The sequence below is a fragment of the Tenrec ecaudatus genome, chromosome 8 (assembly GCF_050624435.1).
Source record: "Tenrec ecaudatus isolate mTenEca1 chromosome 8, mTenEca1.hap1, whole genome shotgun sequence".
Classification (NCBI taxonomy): Eukaryota; Metazoa; Chordata; class Mammalia; order Afrosoricida; family Tenrecidae; genus Tenrec; species Tenrec ecaudatus.
In genome coordinates, this window is record NC_134537.1 from 143,396,750 (window position 1) to 143,417,063 (window position 20,314).

General features: G+C 48.8%; 1 protein-coding gene across 1 annotated transcript in view; it reads right to left on the reverse strand.

The window, feature by feature from the left end:
* The window catches only part of DRC1 (dynein regulatory complex subunit 1), a 56,538-nt gene extending 38,151 nt beyond the window's left edge, over positions 1 to 18,387 (reverse strand). Inside the window, exons 1-4 of the mRNA XM_075555809.1 lie at positions 18,052 to 18,387; positions 7,431 to 7,518; positions 3,248 to 3,360; positions 385 to 568 (exon numbers count right to left, since the gene is read on the reverse strand). Coding sequence (XP_075411924.1) covers positions 385 to 568; positions 3,248 to 3,360; positions 7,431 to 7,518; positions 18,052 to 18,206 — 540 coding nt within the window. The 5' untranslated portion in view covers positions 18,207 to 18,387. The remainder of the gene's footprint in view (positions 1 to 384; positions 569 to 3,247; positions 3,361 to 7,430; positions 7,519 to 18,051) is intronic.
* Positions 18,388 to 20,314: the final 1,927 nt, after the last annotated feature.

Here is a 20,314-nt window from a genome sequence, read left to right on the forward strand (position 1 = left end):
CAGTGTGTTTCTGCCAACAGGAGGACAGGAGGGTGAAGTGGCTGCACAGCTCCGAGAATATTGTCGTTATGAAATGGATGGATGGATGGATTGTGTTAAGAGCTGTAAGCCCCCAGGAAAATGATTTTTGTTTAAATTGTATTTGTGGAAAGATTGTTGTGTTTTGTTGTGTTCTTCGCAACAACAAAATAACTAACTTTTGGTTTTTGTTTTTTCAGGGGGTGCGGGGGCTGTTTATCACTTGGCATATGCGGCATTTTGAGTAAGGAAGTCAGCCCTCCACATGTTGCCCTTCGGAAGAAGTCAGTCACTGGCCCCATTCAATCCCTCAGCCCAATCCCATGGCAGCAGCGGCGAGAGTTGGGGGCGCCTGGGGCCTCTTGCCTGTTGTAGCTCGTTGATGAGCTTGTTCTTGTCCTCGATCAGCCCGGCGCAGTGCAGCTGCTGGCTGTTCAGCATGTCCCACAGCTCCTGGGGGATCTTCTTCTTTTTGCCTTCCTCCCATTTGGAGGTGATTTCATCAAATTTGTCCTGGCTGGTCTTCACTTCGTTCTCCAGCTTCTCCAGTCTGCAAGGACAGCCACGTCAGCCACCCCAGCCCAGTGGGAGATGCCCAGGCTCTCCCATAGACCAGGACAGGCGGTTAGAGTCTGTAATACAGCCCCCAGACACACACACCCCACCCCCAATCCAGACCGGACACTGGGACATCTTTTGGTTGAATGCTTGATGGTAACTAACCGATACCACATCAATAAAGAGGAACCGAGCAAGAAGCAGTATGCATGAAGGAGATCGGATGGTTGATTGAATAGTGGAAAGGTAGATAGCTGTGTGTGCCATTTTCCTGACTGCGATAGAATTAAGCCTGTGTTCTTAGCATGGCAGTGAAGGCCTGCCCCAGGCTGACCCTGCTGGGGACCAGTCAGTCCAGTTCCTAGTGTTTCTATTACAGGCGGGGGGACGTTTCTAAAGGAAAGTCACCAATGGTACAACGGTGAGTCAGGTAAACTTGCGATTGCTCATGCTGTGCCACTCGGAAAGCCCTGCTCCTAGAACAGTGCTGGTGGGCATGCTGTGGGCGAGAAGAGCTGCCGTAGCCAAGAGATTGCTCTGCTCCTTGAACTATTTCTAAGAAGTCGAAGAATAAACCGAAGCAAGAATTTAAAGGACTCTGCTCCTGCCAATTTCGGTCCCCTGCGTGTGCACACGATAGGCCTGTAGCCCAGCTGAGCCGCTTACAGGGGGCCCGGTGACACCATAGGGAAGCACTATTGAGCAGAAGGTGGATGGTTCAAACCTACCAGCACCTCAAAAAAAAACAACCTACCAGCACCTCTACAGGAGAAAGTCCTGGCCATCTGTCCCTGTAAAGATGGTTGTTGTTGTTAGATGCCATGGGGTCAGGTACCACCCAGAGGGATCCCATCCCGTACACAGCAGAACCAAACACTGCCTGGTCCTGTGCCATCTTCACAGTTGTTCCTGTGCCGAGCCCATTGTCGGTCCATCTCCTTGAGGGCCTTCCTCGTTCTCGCTGCTGCCAACAAGGCGGTTCTTCCTGCCATGTGTGGTTGCTAAGAGTCAGAACCCACTCAAGGGCATTGAGAGGGTTAAGGTTTATTGTGCCAACCTGACCGATAAACACAGGTGGGGTTAATTGAAGGACAGAGAGATAAATGGCTCCGGTGAGCCTCACCTTTCTGGTTCTCGGGCCTCAAGTTGGATCAGCACTTTCCTCTTGTATACATAGTAGTTTCTGTGGATGTGTTTCTCTAGTCTACCCAGACGAACACCATAATCTGGGTAGACTAGGGAACCCAATCCAAAGAAACCCATATATGTATAAGAAAGAGTTTTATATAAAGGGTAAATGTACATTCAGAAAGCATCCCATCCCAGTGCTAGTCCAAGCCCATGAGTCCAACATTAGCCCATATGTCCAACACCAATCTACAGAGTCCTCCTCAATCTCACAAAATACACGCAATGGCACCGACTGTAGGAGTAAAGTCGAATCCATGAACGTGTAAGCATCTCAGCACTGGCAGGGGTCTCCACGTAGCTACTCCAGCAGTCAGGGCTGCATAAGGATAGATTCATATGACTTCTCCTCAGGGATGTCTCACAGGAAGTGAGCCTTGCCAGCTGAAGCAGGGAACTGGCTAAGGCAGCCACAATGGGTCTGACCATCAGAAAGCAAGAGACCGGAGAACTAGAAAGGCGAGGCTCACCGAGCCGTTTATCTCTCTGCCCTCGCCCTTCAATTAATCCCACATGTGTTCATTGGGCACAAGCAGCTTATACCTCTCTAAGCCCTGGGCAGAGTGCTGTGCCAGGCAGTCTGCCTTCTGAGTACTGGAACTAAGGGTGTGGCTTGGGTTTCTATTAGGCCTCTGGGCCTCTATCTTTCTTGGTATGTGGCTTCTTTAGTATTCTTTGATACACTGCCACAGATGGACAGAATACGAAGATGTTTGTGGGGCTGGTCATTCTGATCAACTTAAGCCTAGGACAGCCCTGCTCAGCCTACCTGCTCAGCCTCGTCTCTTGCCTCCCACAAACAGCCATCACTAGCACACCTCACGGGCTTTCCGGCCTGGGCTCAAGCCGTACCCTCTGTCTAAAATACCCACTCCTGAAAGTCCTATTCATGTTTAGGACCCAACTCAAAAGCCTCTTGATGGGGAAGTCTTCTCTAATGTCTCCAGAAGGAATCAAAGGACCCTTCATGAGTATTTCACAGCTCCTTACGCGTATCTTTAAGGGGCCTTGGTGGCATAATGGTTACACGTTGGACTGCCAACTGCAAGGTCGGCCGTTAGGAAGCAACACTGCTCCGTGGGAGACAGACAGTGCTCTTGGCTTCATTAGAGAGTGACAGTCTCAGAAACTCACAGGGGCGGTTCTACCCGATCCTTCCGGGTTGCTATGAGTCGATACCCACGCGATGGCCTTGGCTTTGCTTGTGTTGTCACACTTATCTTCACTGCGAAATATGTCAGAGGTGTATGTTTCCATGCCTGGCTCTTCAGCTAAACTGTGCGCTCCAAGAGCCAGAGGCGTGTTTCCCTCCTCCTTGCACCCACGGAGCTTACAACACTCAAAGAAAGGGAGAGGGAGCAGCAGGGAGCAAGAAAGTGGGGGCAATGCATTAGCTCAGGAAGAGAATTCTACAAAATTCCGTTTGGCAACGCCCCTTCCCATGATGCTCAGGGATGCAGGGAGCCACCAGTGGGCCCCTTACCGCTGACGCTTTATCTCCTCTTCTTCCACTCGCCGTTGGATCTCCTTGATATCAGTAGCCACCTGAATGTTCGTCACCAGCTCGGTGCCACAGAAGAGCAGCTTAGCCAATTTCTGAAAACCAAGGAGGAAGAATGTGTCAAGTTAGAACACTTTATAAAGAGATTTATAGTTGGAGGCATTTGCACAGCTGCATGTAGCTCTTCTAGACATCCAAATAGGAGCACCCTGGTGGTGGTGGTGTAGTGGTTATGCATTGAGCTGAGATCCACAAGGTCAGCAGTTCAAAACCACCCGCCACTCCTGGGGGAGAGAGATGGGCTTTCTACTCCCATGAAGAACTGTAGTCTCAGAAACTCACAGGGCACTTCTACCCTGTCGTATAAGGTCACTGTGAGTTAGCATAGACTCGATGGCAGTGAATTTGGTTTTTATTTCCCATCAGAGCATTTGGGATGTGATGTAAGTTACAGCTTACAATGCAGTAGAGCTTTTCCATTTTAAATGCCTTTTATTTCAGTGGGTGTCAATGGGGCTGGCCAACCAATACACTGGCATGTACTGTGGGTACAACACAGAGCTCTACCACGGAGGACCCTTGTCTTTTTGAAGAATCAATCCCAGTTGGGGAGGTAAGACTGACAATTAGACCTGCCCTCCAATAGCCATCTCTCCTTTCTTCCTTTAGAAATGGAACCTTCAGATTTCAACTGGATGTGTGACTGCCCTGGACAAGTACATTCATAACCCTTTCCTACAGCTGAAATAAAGCCCAATCAGGAGCCCAAGGGCAGAAGGGCTGTGTGCCACTTCTCAAGAGGGCCTTTACAAGGCAGAAACAGGCCCGGGGCTGCGCCCCCACCTCCCCGCTTTGCCTGGCTGGGTGTGGTGCTACAGTGTATCAGGATGAGCAGAGATGGCCAGCAAGGAGTGGCAGGTGAAGCTGAGGTCTCTAATCTCGAGGGGTCCCCATATCACCCTCCCGAACAGCTCCAAAGAGCAGGGCATCATGGTGGGTCAAGTGGGGGGGGGGGGGGGCAGAGAAAAAGAGGGCGGCCCTTGAAAGATGGAGGGATATCGTGGCTACACCAAGGAGTTCAAACAAAAGAACGATGTGAGGCGGGAGCAAGGCCAGGCGGTGTTTCATTCTGAGGCACACAGGGGCTCTGCTGCTCAGAACCAACCGACTCGACAGGCACCTAACAAAGACCACAACCACCACTCCGACGTGTTCCGAGAAGGAGAGAAAGAAGCCCTCGTCCACTTTATGCTATAATGCAGGGGCGATCAATACATGGCCGCGATCTACTAGTCGATCGCAATGTAGGGTGGGTAGATCTCCTGGCAGGAAAACAATAGACGTACGCCTATCATCAATCCCGTCACTTAACTGATATACAGTGCAGCCAATCAGATGCAAGCTTCGGTGTCAAGACGCATGCGCAAACAACTGCCCTAAATGCAGCAAACTTAACAAGCTAAGTTATCGCCAATGTTTAGACCTTGGTTTTTTTTCCTCTTAAACATAAGAAAGGGTATTGAAATGAGTGGGGGAGCTGGACCAAGTAAGAATACAGAATGGGAGATGTTGACACTACAAGCCGACATTCAGCTGAAGTCCAGAGCGCATGGACAGTTCTGGAACTTACTCGCAGAGGGAAAGTCCCCAAACATAAGAAAATGTGCTGCCTCCTTGACTGCGTTATTCAGCTCTACTTATTTAAGTGAGCCAGCCTTTCCCACATAAAGATCATTAAGTCCAAGTACCATTCTACCATGACTGATGATCATTTGGAAGTGTGCTGGAGGCTGGCTGTCAGCAGCTACTGTCTGGACTATGCATCCCTGGCTCATTCCATTCAGTGCAAGTCATCAGAGTAAACTTAGGTAATGACCAAAAATGAGCATAGTTAATTGTGTTGTTTGTGCAATATAGACTCATGCGGTTATGCAAGGTACATAAACACACATTGTACATATAAATAATTCGCCATGCATTTATTAATAAATGTAATAAATAAATATATATGTTTTGCATGTTGTAGTTGGTAGATCATTTTGACTTGATCGTTTTATAAGTATCTCGAAAGTGTGAGCGCCCCTGCTCTACTGTAATGAGGAAGGATGCTCTCTTTGATCTGTGGTACCACCTCATGGACTTTGAGCCCTGACCTTACACGGTGCACACAAAACGCAATTCTACATTGACTATAAACCGAAAACTATATGGTAGACGAAACAAAGTCTCTGGTACAAAACAGAGAAGAGTGTCTTCATAAACCCGCAGTTGACACCGGCCACACACACACACACACACACACACACACGATTCTCATGTTTTAAAGCTGATATGGCATAGGGCCAACCCTCGGGTCTTCTTGCCAGGGTAGGGAGGGGGCCTTTGGGCATCAGCACCATGAGATTGAGAAAGGCAGGGTTGGCTCGTGCCCATTTTCCCTCGATGTCAAAGCTCCGCGTGATGAAGTGAAAGGGGGCTTGAGCAATTGCTAAGGAAAACACCATCACTTGGGTTTGACACTTCATTTACACTAAATTAAATTAAATTAAGCGTGGGAGGCATTATCTGTACTTTTGAGACTCGAAGGTCACTTTTCTCCTACATGGGCTTGTTCCTTGCTTTTTAGAAATGTGAAAGGACGGACCTTGGGCTGCGCCCTCACCTCCCCATTTTCCCTGGCTGGGTGTGGTGCTACCGGGTACCGGAAATCAGCTCAACTGCTCTTCTGTGTAATACATATCCAGGTGTCTGCTGACACCAGAGAGATCCAACGGGGAGTAGATCAAGTGTCCAAGCCCAGGGGCCCACTGGTGGCTCCCTGCATCCCTCAGAACTGTGGGAAAGGGGCTTTGTAGAATTCTCTTCCTGTGCCTATGCGTTCCCTCCTCCCACCACCACCCCCTTTCGATGAATGCTGCCTTCCTGGTACGTGCCGAGGTCCGTGGATAGGCAGGGGAGTGAAGCCTGGCTCCTGCTCTTACAGTGCTCAAAGGCCGCTGACTCTTCAGATTGACGTGAATCTCCTAGTCCACGGTGAGAGGCGGAGCTGGAACAAGACCCTGCACGGCCCAGGGGTCGTCATAAACTCTCCATCCCTCCCAGGCAGGACAAGTCCTCCGAGGGCCTCTACCTCCTGGCGTGCTCTCTGACAGGAGCTCAGGGCGCCAGACACTTTCCTCCCGGTGAGAACACGTGTCGCCTCGATAAAGCCCCCCTGTTGGTCCAGGGCCCAGCTCCAGTCACACTTGTCCACCTAACTGACCGAGCACGGCAGCCCAGTGAGCTCTTTTCTCTATCTCAGCTCCTGTCCTCTCGTCTCCTATCACTCCTTTCGCTGGCGATTCATTGGGGGCAACCTTTGTCAGCGCTGACGTGCTATTGAAATGACTGTTCATTCCTCACACGCCTGTTGCCCCAAGTACTCTAGTCAAGATCCCAGGAGTCCTGTGATTGCCACGGGAGAGCAATCAATGGTTGGCTTTTCCATGTTTTTGAGGGTAAGCCAGGTGCGACTCCACGGCCACAAAAGGACATGGGGTGAGGTCCTCGGTCTCCCAGAGTTTACAGCGTCCTTGGGGAGATGGCGGGCACACCCATCTGAAGTATCTTAAAAAGAATTCACTGTACAGTTTGTGGATGAAGGGGTGCAGGCTGGGCTAAGGACGAATTCAAGGAGGAATTAGGGCCTGAGGTGGAAGGCAGCCTGGCGAGAGGTGGGGAGAAAGAAGGGAGAAGAAAAGAGGGGGGAGGACTTGGCCTTCCAGAGGAGAACAAGCACAGGCAAAGGCCCGGAGCAGGGGTGAACAGGGCCTCCCTGCAGTGGTGGGGGGACCGCCCAGCCCAAAGGGAAGACTCCTTGGTGCTCACAATAGGAGATACGTATATTGTTGGAGAGTTACAGTGAGTCCTAGAAAACTCGTGAAGGTTTGGATCTGATTGCAGAAATAATGACTTACCATTAAAAGTGTCTGAGGCAAAGAAAGAGCATGAACAGAGAGCAGAACACAGAGATAAGTCTTGAGAACGCTCCCTCCCAAAGAGCTATCACAATGGGAAAGAGCTGGATGGCCTTCTGCCCAGAGCCCAGGGAAATGCCGGAGGAAAATGACCCCCCCCCCCGTGTCATACTCAGCTGCTGGCCTGGCGGGGCTGACCCAGTCCATACCAGTCTGCTCTCTTCTTTCTGTTTGTAGCTCCTGCTTTGGTCTTCCTCGCTCTCCTTTTTCCCATCCAAATACTCTCCCAGTGCTTCCCTGTGACGAGGAAGGCAGAGACACCAACGTCACTTCTCAGACTACAATCCCACATCCCAAAGGGACAAAACAACCACATCCCGAGGGACCAGAGTATGTGACACAACATAACGAAGTACATTCCAGGTGGGTAAAATTTAAGTATAAACAATACATGTATGGATTGTTATAGGAAGTGTAAGAGCCCCCAATAAAATGATTTATTTAAACATTTTAAGTATAAAAAAATACCAAAAAAAACACGCTAGAAGTAAATAGGGAAGCATAGAAAGAAAAGGCAAAAAGATTACACATTTTTACTTCCTGGAAGTTTAACATTTCTATCCACTAAAAAGCATCCTGAGGTTGAAAGTCGCGGGATGAAGTAAAGCTATTTTGGTAAGATATTATGAACAACACAAATAGAACGGGATGTTGTGCATCAAAACCCCCAAAAAAAGGGGGGGGAATAGTAGCAAAGGATGTGAGTTACAAAGAAATACAAAACAGACAAATAGAGAGGTGGAAATATTTTGACGTCACTGATCATCAGGACAATGAAGTTGAAAACCCAAGGAGGTGTCATTAGTCTCCCGTGGGATCAAAAAGACGGGAAAGCTGATAACACCAGGTGTGGGCCAAGGGTGTGGGTGCCCAGCTACTCTTACTCCGCAGGTAGAACCTGAAACATAGCCATCGGTCTAACAGGCAATTTGGCAAGATTCGGAACTTTCAACGTGTCTCCCCTTTGCTCCAAGCATTCCTCCTTGAGGACTTATCTGCTGAAATAGTTCACCAAGCTATAGGCCCAAGAATTAATTATGGGTACCATTAAGCTTGATCCGATTGAATTATGGATTGTTATAACATCTGTAAGAGCTCCCAATAAAATGATTAATAAAAAAAACTAATGAATGATTATGACACGACTGCCTGTACTAGCAAGAGCATGTGAACATTGTACACACATGTTAACTAAGATGTAGTTAATAACTGCTGGTTTTATAGCTCATACAGTGAATGACAGAAATTTCAATAGGCTTTGGGAAATGTCAATGTTATTTACAAGGAGTCCGTTGTAGAGCAAAACAAATGTTATTTTTGAAACCGGCTTATAGAAACCAAACTCACTGCCATCAACCCATACTGACTCATAGTGACCCTGTAGCCCAGGGTAGACCTGTCCCCTGGGAGATGCCAAGACTATAACTGTAATTGTTTTGTTTTGAATCATTTTATTCGGGTTCTTATAGCTCTTATCAATCCATACATACATTGGTTGTGTCCAGCACATTTGTACATATGTTGCCAACATCATTTTGAAAACATTTTTTTCTACTTGAGCCCTTGATATCAGCTCATTTCCCCTTCCCCGCCCTCTCTCCTCATGAGCCCTTGATAATTCATAAATTTTTTTCATGACTATAACTGTGTACGGGAGTAGAAAGCCCAGTCTTTCTTCCAAGAAACCGCTAGTGGTTTCAAGCTGTGGTCCTTGTGGATGGAGCATGACACTCCTGGCCTCTCTGCATGCACAACAAACTTCCTGGAAGGAGTTAGATGACAGTGGTTACTTAAGGGAAGCTAAGAAAGTTCCCAGGATTTCTGTTCCCTACTGGCTTACGACTAGTTTTGCATTCCATGCATTTTATAAATAGCGGCATTCATTTTTGAAACTCAGAAAATGAGCCTATCCACGGGGGTAGATAAGGTTTCAGACTCTGGGCTTCTTGGAGGAGGCATGGCCCCTTTGCTCCTCAAACCAATGAGGCACAGGCTCCCCGGTCACGGTCACGAGGCTGCCTCACAAAGAGTTCTTTCTCTGGGCCCCGACCATCCTCTTCAGGTTTCAATCTCTATGGTGAAGCAGGAAGAACCCCTGGATCCCATCCTGTGTGGGATCTTTCCTCACAGCGATGCCCATCGCCACTCCCTGGTTTCTGTTGGAGCCTTGCAACTGGAGACAAGATCTGAGTTCCTGCCCCTCACGCTCCCAAGCTAATCAGTCCTCTTTCCTTCCCTGCTATTTTATCACTTCTCTCTACTTGTCGAACCTGCCCGTCTTCCTTCCTAAGGAAACCAGTCCTTTCATCTGACTTGGTCCTTTACACGTTTCCAGATGAATGCACTCATTTCTCAGAGACCTACGTTCTCCACGGATTACCAACTCTCTCTAAGCAATCTCTTCCTGGAGCAAAGTTCAGTACCTCCCAGAGAAAAAGAACTGCCCAGGGGAGGTATGCTCCATGCTCTCTAGTTTTAACTTGAATCCCCTTGCTGCCCTTCCTCTCCGTGTGTGACCACAGAGTACTAACTCCTCAGTCCAATATGGACACCCGCAAGGTGCAGGCCACCACCAGCTCCTCGGGAGAAAGACGGGGCTTTCTACTCCCATGGACTGCTCCAGCCTCAGAAACTCACAAGGGCAGTTCCACCCTGTTCTAGAGTCAGTACTGTGACTATGAGTCAGTACTGACTCAGTGGCAGTGAGTTTCAGTGAGGAGCCCCGTTGGTACAACTAGTTGAGCACTGGGCTTCTGATCACAATGTTAGCAGTTCAAACCCACCAGCCACTCTGAAGGAGAAAGGGGAGGCTGTCCGTTTCCATAGAGACGTACAGTGTCAGAAAGTGTCACAATGAGTCAGAATCAGCGTGATGGAAGTGGGCTTGGTTTTGGGAGCCACATGTGCTCGTGAGCACGGGAAGCGTGGCTAATTGTAATGTACTGAGTGTGAAAGCCGTATCAGCTGGATTCTAAAGACAGAGTGAAAACATCTTCTAAGTAAACCCCTCTTGGTAGAGTTTATGCTGTTTGCATGTTTCAATGAGATTTTACAGATGAAATAAAATAAATCATTGAAATTCATTTTATCTGTTTCTTTTTTTTTAATGTGCCTACTAGAAAATATAAAACAACATGAATAAATCTGCTGTGAAAGACCTCTTTAGAGGGTCGACATGCAGGGATGTTCCTTTGAGGACTAAGGTGCGCCCAACCCATGCCATGGTCTATTCAACTGCCTCATCTGCAAGTGGGAGTTGGACAATGAAGACTGGATCAGGAGGACTGAAGAAGAATGGGTGCATTTGAACTGTGGTGCAGGAGGAGAATATTGCAAGTACCACGGGGTGTCAAAAATACAAGTCTAAAAATAAAGAAAAAAGAAAAGAAAATGATTAGGGCAAAGAATGTATACATGTGCTTTATACAATTGATGTATGTATATGTATGGATTGTGATAAGAGTTGTATGAGCCCCTAATAAAATGTTAAAAAAAAAAAAAAGAAAGAAAGAAAATAGTCAACAAGGCTTGGCCCAAGTAAAAGTTTAATAGTGGTTTTCTTCATCAATTTTTAGGTCAATTTTACAGCTAAACCTCATTAAGGTGATGTTGTTTTATTAAAAAATATTGTGAGAAAGTTTGTACTCCTTAACCAACTAAATGCAGCATTGCTCCCTAATAAATAGATTTAATAATTTTAAAAAATATACAAATCTGTCTTGCAAGAAGTGCAGCCAGAGTGCTCCTTACCCTTCCTCCTGCCGAGACCCTCATGCAGTCCCTCATGTGATGGTGACCCCCGGGTCATTCAGTCCCCAAAGGGGTTGCGACCCACAGGTTGAGAAACACTGCCTTGAGTCTCCTTACAGGGAAGACACTTGCTCTTACATCCTTTGAACATGTTGTCAGTCCCCCGTGAGGGGCATCACGCACGGTAAGGTGGAGGGGCAACAAACAAAGAGGACACTCCTCAAGGAGGAAGGTTGACACAGTGGCTGTGACAATGGGCTCGAATGCGAAATGGCCCGAGAACACACTGGCCCAGACAAGAGCGCTCCACACACGGAGAGGATCAGGACAGATAAACCCCTCAGGGACAGTAGTGGGAGTAGCAATCTCATGAGGGTAGGGCCACGGTCAGGGAGAGGGGAGGGTGAGAAAAGGGGAACCCATCACAAGATTGGGTATATAGCACCCCCCGCCCCACGCAAAGGGGATTAATAACAGAAATGTGGATGAAGGGAGACAATGAACAGTGTATGATATGAAATAACAATATATAACTGATCAAGGATTCATGAGGGAGGGAGGGGGAAATGAGGAGCTTATATCAAAGGCTGCAATAGCAAATGTTTTGGAAATGATGATGGCAACATATGTACAAATATGCTTGATGTAATGGATGTATGGAATGTGATAAGAGCTGTAGGAGCCCCGAATAAAATGGTTTTGTTTTTTAAAGTGAGAATGGCATGGGACCGGGCAGTGTGTTTGTTCTGCTGTGTATCTGGTCACTCTCGATGGTTACTGACCCAAGGGTACCTAACACCAACTACCTCATGACATGTTGTTATATTTTATATGTGTCTTATTATAATTCCAGTGCTTGGTGCCGACTTAGCATATTCCCCAAAAGAACTGCCCCAGACTGTTCCCTCTTCAGGTTTGTAGTCACAGACATCACACTACTTACAGAATCACAAGCCCTCTTTGGGCAGATGTTTCCTCCCCATCCCCATGTGGTCTCATGGGACATGCCATCTCGCTGAAGGTCTCGCCTATTGGCCCAATCAAACTTCTTTCTTGGGACTTTAAAAACGGGAACTTAATTGATAAGTTGGTTGAGTTTCTGATCTACGTTGGAAATCCTTTCCTTCGACACAGTGAGGGCCTTGCTGCCCTGCCAGTGTTGCCCTTTGAGAAGTCAGAAGTCATTCTGTATGAATCCAGGCTGCTTCATCGAACAGCTTTTATTGCACCGGGAGCTGTTATTTATCCGTGACCTGTGCTTTTCTCTCCGGAAATGAACAGGACTCTGTCTTTGGGGTGTCCTAATATTTCTCAGCAGTATGCCTGACCCCAAACCACGGCCATTCAGTCAGTTTGACCCAGAGCACCCTGCTATAGGCTTTCAAGACTAAATCGTTGTGGGTGCAGACAGATCCATCTTTCTCCCTCAGAACGCCTGGTGGGTTTGAACCTCCAACCATGCAGTCAGCAGCCCAACGCCTAACCCTTAGATGGGTCTACTTTCTTGATTGTGTACTCCCAGAAACTCTGCCTAAGGTCAGGATGAGAGGGAGTCGTTAGTTCTGAGACATGTCCTTGGATTGTTTCAGCAACGATGCTCCCCTCCTTTTCTCTGACCTTTTCTTCTGGCTTTATAAAGAGGATACTAGAGCTCTTGGCTGAGTCTTCAAAGTTTTAAAATTATTTCCCTTTTTGCTCTACCTTGCAGGTGATTTCATCACCTTCATCTCGGACTATTCTGCCATTTGTTTGTTTTTTTTTAATTTCTATCATATGTTTAATTTCCAGGGGCTCTATTTTGTTCTATGAGCTCTCTTTTCAATGCATCCTTGTGTCATGGACATGCTATCATCTGACAAGGAAGAATGGGTTTTACATCTGAAACGGTTTAAAATAAAAGATCAAAAGCAGCAATTCTGTCCTTTGGGGGTCCAACAACCCTTTCACAGGGGTCAACCTGATTGATTCATCACAGTAGCAAAATGACAGTGATGAAGTAGCAACAAAAATAACTTTATGGTTGGGGGGCCCCATCACATGTGGAACTGTATGAAAGGGCCGAGGCATGAGGAAGGTTGAGAACCACCGATCAAAAGAGCAAGAGCACCCCACTTGCCGTGTCTGTCAGTAAGGTTCTAACGGAACACAGCTCTGCCCACACGTGTCACCCATGCCTGTTTTCACCCTACAACAGCGGAGTTGGGCCATCACAACAGAGGCCGTATGGCTCACAGAGTGAGCCTAGAATATTTACTCCCGGACTCCACAGAAAGTGTCAAGCCCTGTATCGTATCAATGGCTGAGGGTGATCAATAGCATGGTCAATAGCTGGTCTCAGCCAGCCATAAGTGCTCGAGAATGGAGATGAGCCCAGTGAGGATTTAGGGATGTGACACCACATTTCTAGGTCAAGGGGCTGGAGAAACATGGGGGTTTCTGCTCCAGGGAAGAATGGCAGTCTTGGAAGCCCACAAGGGCAGTTCTACCTGGTCCTAGTGGGTCGCTATGAGTCAGCATCAACTTGCTGGCAGTGAGTTTGGTTTGCTTTTGGAGTAATCAGGAAAATTATGGGACATCCCATCAAAGTGAAAACCAAGTGACTGCATCTTGTATCTTCCACTTAGGAACCCTACGCTCCTCATATGCCCCCCACCCCCCTACACACACACACACACACACACACACACACACACACAAAATGAAAAGCTGCCCGCTTCTAGTAGTGTCTGGAGCAGGAAGGGTCTCTGAAGGAAAGGCGCTCTGCTTGGGATGATGCAAGCAGTCAGTCCCTCGAGCTACCTGAGCCAGCAGACCCTGTGCTTTGGGGCCGTCAGTGATGGAGAAGATTCCGCGTGATGTGTGTGGCAAACTTACTGAATGTAGTAATTGCACTGAGCCGTGTGTGGCAAACGTACTGAAAGGAAGGAATAATTGCACTGAACCAAACCGCTACATGTGCTATGTCTCCAGTAGGAAAGAAATGCCTCTGGTTCTAGCAGTCGGAGGATAGAAGCAGGAGTGGTCCTACAGCCAGAGACCCTGGGGGATGGTGTGCTGCCTGCTTCCACAATTCTGCTCTCTGCATTGTCAGAAGCCCTGGCCGTCAGTCCAAACTCCCTGCATTGGTCAAGTCCAAAAGAACCCTCAAGGCTATCATGGTACGATGGTCTTGAAAGTTTGAACTGAAACTACTCCCAGAGATCACCTCTAGAGGAATGGGATCCAACTCCTACAGTGAAAGATAGGCTAAAGGATACATCACAAAGCAATGATGCTTAGATAAAAACCAAGAATATTGTGACTGAGGATACCAACCAAAAAGCAGTATGGGACAGGAATGGGAGTAGACATGCCAGGAGGGTAGGGAAAGGTGGGGGGAGGAGGGGAGCCAATCGCAATGACTGACACATAACCTCTCTCTCATCTATCTATCTATCTATCTATCTATCTATCTATCTATCTATCTATCTATGTATCTATCTCCAGGGGCATGAACAACAGAAAACATGGGGGAAGGGAGACAGTGGCCGGTGCAAGATATGAAAACAATAATAATTTAAAACTTATGAAGGGGTTGGGAGAGGGGAAAGAGGAGCTGATACCAAGGGCTCAAATAGAAAGTAAATGTTTAGAAAATAATGATGGCAACATATGTACAAATGTGCTTGATACAATTGATGTATGGATTGCTATAAGAGCTGTAAAAGCCCCCAACAATGGGGAGGGAGGGGGAAAAAAGAGGACCTGATGCAAAGGGCTTAAGTGGAGAGCAAATGCTTTGAGAATGATTGGGGCAGGGAATGTATGGATGTGCTTTATACAATTGATGTATGTATATGTATGGATTGTGATAAGAGTTGTATGAGTCCCTAATAAAATGTAAAAAAAGAAAAGAGGCGAAAAAAAAGAAAATGATTAGGGCAAAGAATGTACAGATGTGCTTTATACAATTGATGTATGTATATGTATGGACTGTGATAAGAGTTGTATGAGCCCCTAATAAATTGTTAAAAAAAGAGCCCCCAATAAAATCTTTTAATTAAAAGAAAAAAGAAGCATGGAAACACTTTAAATAATAGTTTTATTGGGTTTTGTCAGATATTATTTGATGTTTTTCATTACTATTTTAAAACTCTTATAACACAATCTAGTTTGTGTACCTCTTCTCTGTTTCTTCTCTGAGTATTAACTGTAATTAATAACAAACTACCTCTCGGTATATCTTTTTCTAAACTTAAAACAGTCATTACGGCAGCGAACCAGTTGTTAACATCATGTGAATCCCACCACTGGGCTGCCTTAACAAAGTACCACACACTTGGAGAACTTAAAAGAACAGAACTTTATTCTCTTAAAGTTGGGAAGGCTATACATCTGAAATCAAGGGGATCAGAGGTCATACCCCTTCTGAGGTCCTAGAAAAGAATGTATCCTGTGCCTCTCTCCTACACATCGATGGCTTCTGGCGATCCCTGGCTTGTCTTGGCTGATAGCTTCATCGTTCCAATTTCTGCCTGTCTGCACATGACTATCTTCCCTAAATGCACCTCTTTGTTTCCATATTCCCCTCTCCTTATACAGATACCGAGAAGCCCTGGTGGCTCAGGATGAAGCGCTTGGCTGCTCATCCAATTGTCCGTGGCTCAAACTCACCAGATGCTCTGAAGAGCAAAGACATGGCTGTCTGCTCCCCTAAAGATCGACAGACTCTGAAACTCCATGGGGAGGTTCCACTCCGTGCTGCCAAGTCACGATGAGCCAACTCGATGATAGCAGTGGGTTTATAAAGACGGCAGCCACAATGGATCTAGGGCCCCAACAAGCTTAGCCTGATGACATCTGCAAAATCCCTATTTCCAAAGAAGGTCCCGGTCACGGGTCACGGGTTCCAAGGGACCAAACAATTTGCGGGAGGTACACGGTTAGCCCTGTCCAAGGTCCCCCGCCACCATCTCCCACCTCCGCAAAGGTGGCTCTGGAACTGCTCTCCCAGTGTCTGTTGCTGTTAGGTGCCATCGAACCGGTCACGACCCCCTGCACAGCGAATGGAAACACTGCTGGATCCAGCACCTTCTCCAACTGCTCTCCTGTGTGAGCCCCGGGGCGCGGTCTCCCGGGTCGATCCATCTTGTCAAGGGCCTTCCCCTTTGACACGGCCACTCTGCTTTCCCGAGCATGATGTCCTGCTCCAGGGACTCGTCTCTCCTTGTCGGAAATGGCAATTCCCCTGCCTTAGGGGCTTAGGAAGTGCTTTTGCACCTGCCCTTCCTTGACACCTCTCTTATTCGTTAGTCTACATCCCTATGTTCACAACCTGACCACCTCTCACCACTCCGACCCATCATGGCCCCAGAGAAAAGAGTGGACCTGCCCTGTGGGGGTCCAAGGCTGTCAGCTTGACAGCAGCAGCCTACCCCATCTTTCCCCCAGGGAGCAGCTACTAGGCTTCCACTGCCATCTCTTCAGTTAGCAGGCCAGTACCCTGCACCATGGATGCTCCTGCCTCTGCTAAAGCACTCATCAGTTGGTGCTTGCTACCTCCTCTTCCGCTTCCTCAGCAGGCGGTGAGTACAGGGACTCTGACTGCACTTTCCGCAGAGACTACAGAATCTCATGCCTGGCGAGGTGGAGGGCCAACGCAAAAAAGGAGACATGTCAACAAGATGGACTGGCTCCGTGGCTGCAACAATGAGCTCAAACACAAAAGCAGCCGTGAGGCTAGGCAGTGTTTCAGTCTGTGGGTCACGGGGTCCCCATGAGCCAGAACTGACTCAAAGGCGCTTCACAACCACATACTCGAACGAAACTCACTGCCACCCAGTAGACTGGCAGCCATCGCATAGGGCAGGGCAGAGCTGTCCTTGTGGGTTTCTGAGACTGTAACTCTTCACAGCAGTGGAAAACATCATCTCTCTCGCATGGAGCCGCTAGTGGCTTTAGACTTCTGAGTAGCCAACTGCATAATCGCCACACCAGCAGGGCTCCTGGCCACATACTAGGTACTGTGTGAATACATACGCTCATGAAAGAAAGGACAGACTGTGGGCGTGGGAAGGGGGAAGGAAAGGGAGATACACCCCACTGGGCTATGGATGCCTTCAAGGCCGGTCAAGAATCACCTGAACTCTCAGTGTGTTGTCCACAGTGGCTGGCAAGGCAGACGCTTAACCAAAGTGCTGGCGGCATTTTCAATAGTCCCTATCTTGCTTGAATCTTCTGGAAGCAATGCGTTCTGGCATGAAGAAACAAGTCCCCAACCCTAATGTTCATCGGCGGATGAATAGGTCGACAAAGTGTGGTACATACAGACAGTGTGTGTACATGGCTATGTGTCTATATCTATATAGGTATGTGTCAGCCACAAAACGAAATGTAGTTCTGCTATGTGCTACTACACCCATGAAGCGTGACAGCATGTGAAGTGAAATCAGTCAGTTACTAAAGGACAAACAGTACACTCCACCTAAATCAAATATCTCAAAAACACTCATCGCCGTCTTGTTGGCGTCAGACTCACGGTGACCCAGTAGGACAGGGTGGAACTGCCTGTGTGTTACCGAGACCGTAAAGCTTTATGAGAGTAGAAAGCCTCCTCTTTCTGCCACAGATAGCTAGTGGCTTCTAACTGCTGCCTTTGTGATTACCAACCCAGCGCTTAACCACTGCGCCACTAGTGCTCCTGTAGGAGTAGCCCAGGCAAATTCCACGAGCCGGCCAGATCACAGGCTAGCCGGCGGCTGGGAGAAGGGACGTTACTGAGTGATGGTTCAATGGGTGTCCTTTCAAGGTTATAAAGACAAACATTTTTGGGAATAAGGAGTGGCGATGTCTTGCACAACGCTGTGACTATACCGTGATGAATGTCACTAGTCCTGAGCTATTCCCGTAAAGATGGTTGCCGTATAATTTTGCCAGAATTGGGAGCGAAAGCCGGCGCACCGGAGGGCACCGGATCCCTGGCCGGCCCCCGGCCCCCCGGGCCCCGGGACCTCTGCGGCAGCACCCTCCCGACTCGCTCACCGTCTCCGGGTTTCCAGGCGCGCAGCGATGCGGAGGCGCCGGGCCTGGATCCGCTCCTGCGAGTTTTCCGAATGCACCGAGGGCCCGAGAATCGGGGTGGAGAGGTGCTCCTCCTCCTTCTCCTCCAGGATCCCTAGGGGCCCCGTCGGATTCATGGCTGCAGCCGGCGGCCTTTCGGACAGCTCCGCTCGGCCACCTCCGCGCAGCCCCCGCGCCGTTGCTAGGAACAAACCGTTGCCAGGGAAGCTCCGCCCGGCGGCGGCCGCGGGACTGGTTGCGCGCGCAGCTCTCCAGGCCCCGCCCGCCTCTGGCTCCGAAGTCCGGGTCCCGCGGGGAGCGCGCCGGTGCGGGCTTGCACCCGCACGGGGCTCCGATCGCGTGGGCGGACTCTGGAGGAGCGGGTCACGTGAGGAGCAGGCGGCGGAGCCCGTACACGTGTCGGCTCAGCGTTTCCTGACTTTGCATCATTCGTTCATCCATCAAACTCACATCATTCCCAAGGACAGCGTGAACGCCTGCTGTGGGCCACGCCCTGGCCTAGACCCAATACGGGCGCTGTTCTTTCTTTACGGGGGGGCCCCGGAGAAGTCCGCTCCGTGCCCGCCGCCTCTTTGGGAAATTTGAACGGAAGTGAACTTCATTCTTCACGCCTGTGTGACTCTTCTGCGAAAGCAGGATTCCGCCTACTGCAGCATCAAGCAAGGATGGAGGGCCGGGGGGAATCGAGGCAGTTTCACGCCGCCGGGGCCTGTAGTCTTCTGTGGCCGTTTTCAGTCAATTGAAACGTGCAACGGTCTCTTGGGAGGATGGAAAGGGTGAAACGTAAGAAGGTAGAGCACGGTTAAACTCTCCAAGCAGCGCCCCGAACCCCGGGGACGATTCTGACTCACAGCGACCACAGCTGCCCCATAGGTTTCCAAAACTGTAATCTTGAGGGAAGCAGACTGCCGCAATCTCCCTCACCCAGGGCAGCTGGTGGGTCCAGTAGCGCTTATCATGGGTGACCGTTGTTAGTCCTGCCTCCACGAGTCCACTCCCTGGAAAAGGCCCTACTTCCGTTGTCCACTTCTCAAAGCAGAGTGCTTACAGAGTATTGCTTGTTTTTGTTTTACTTGAGCAAACTGGCCACGAGATAGTGCCGTGTCCCATTGTCCTGAGAAACGAGGTGAGGAGGGGAGACGTGGATGCTCACCTTAGCCTTTCCCTGGCACCTTGGGCAAGTCACAACTTCACGAGGACCATTTCACCACGGTTCAATGGCACAGTCGGCCCACATTACTTACAGAAAAGCGAGGCCTTTAAGGCCAGGAAAATTTTTAAAAACCTTTGTAAATAAAACCTACCAAAGGGCCAAGGGGCATTTAAAAACAAACCCCAAAGTTTCCAAGTCTGCAAGAGGTGGGGAAATCTAGAAGTGCCAAAGCCTTGGAGTAGGTGACGCAGGTCCCAGGGCTTCCTGGGTCCTAGTGGTGTTGGGTGTTGGGGAGGATGCACATTGGGGCCTTGATCAAGTCTCTCATGTGGCTGGCCTTTGGAGCATGCTCTTTTCCTATGGGCTATCAGTCAGGTAAGGTATGTGGCATAGCTCCGACCTTACTCTTTCAGGTTCCCAGCACCTGAGCGCCAAGGACGTGTGTGCGCGCGCGCGCGCGTGCCTGCAGCTGGGGCTGGAGTCCCAAGACAAAGTCAGCAAGGGGACGCTGCGACACAAGAGGCCAAAGGCATCATACCCCCTGCAGAGCCATCGACAGGACCCGGGGTCTGAAAGTGATCCCACTTGCAGCGTAGTCTTTGCATTGTGAAGATTTACTTCCCACCGATCCTAGACAATTTCCATCCGTTGTTAATAGATACGATGTTTAGTTTTTTTAAAAGATACTTAAGCTTACTGTCCAGACAGAAAGAGCACATATTTATTATTCAGCATTTAAGCCAAGTATACCAGATATCAGTTTGCCACCAGGTCCATACTAGCCCACGGTGATCGTATGTATGTGTGTGTGTGTGTGTGTGTGTGTGTGTATGAGTGTAACCCCACAGGGGTGTCAGTGGCTGCTGTTTCAGAATTCGATGGTCTTTTCTTCTGAAGCACCTCTGGGTGGACTGGAGCATGCCACCTTTCTGTGGGCAGTCACGTGCCTTTACCTGCTTGAACCACTCAGGGACTACCTAAGCCAAGGAGGAAAGTATTAACAAAGGAAACTGTGACATCGCCCTGAAAAACTCCACTCGGAAATGAATAGGTCCCACACGACAGGCCTCT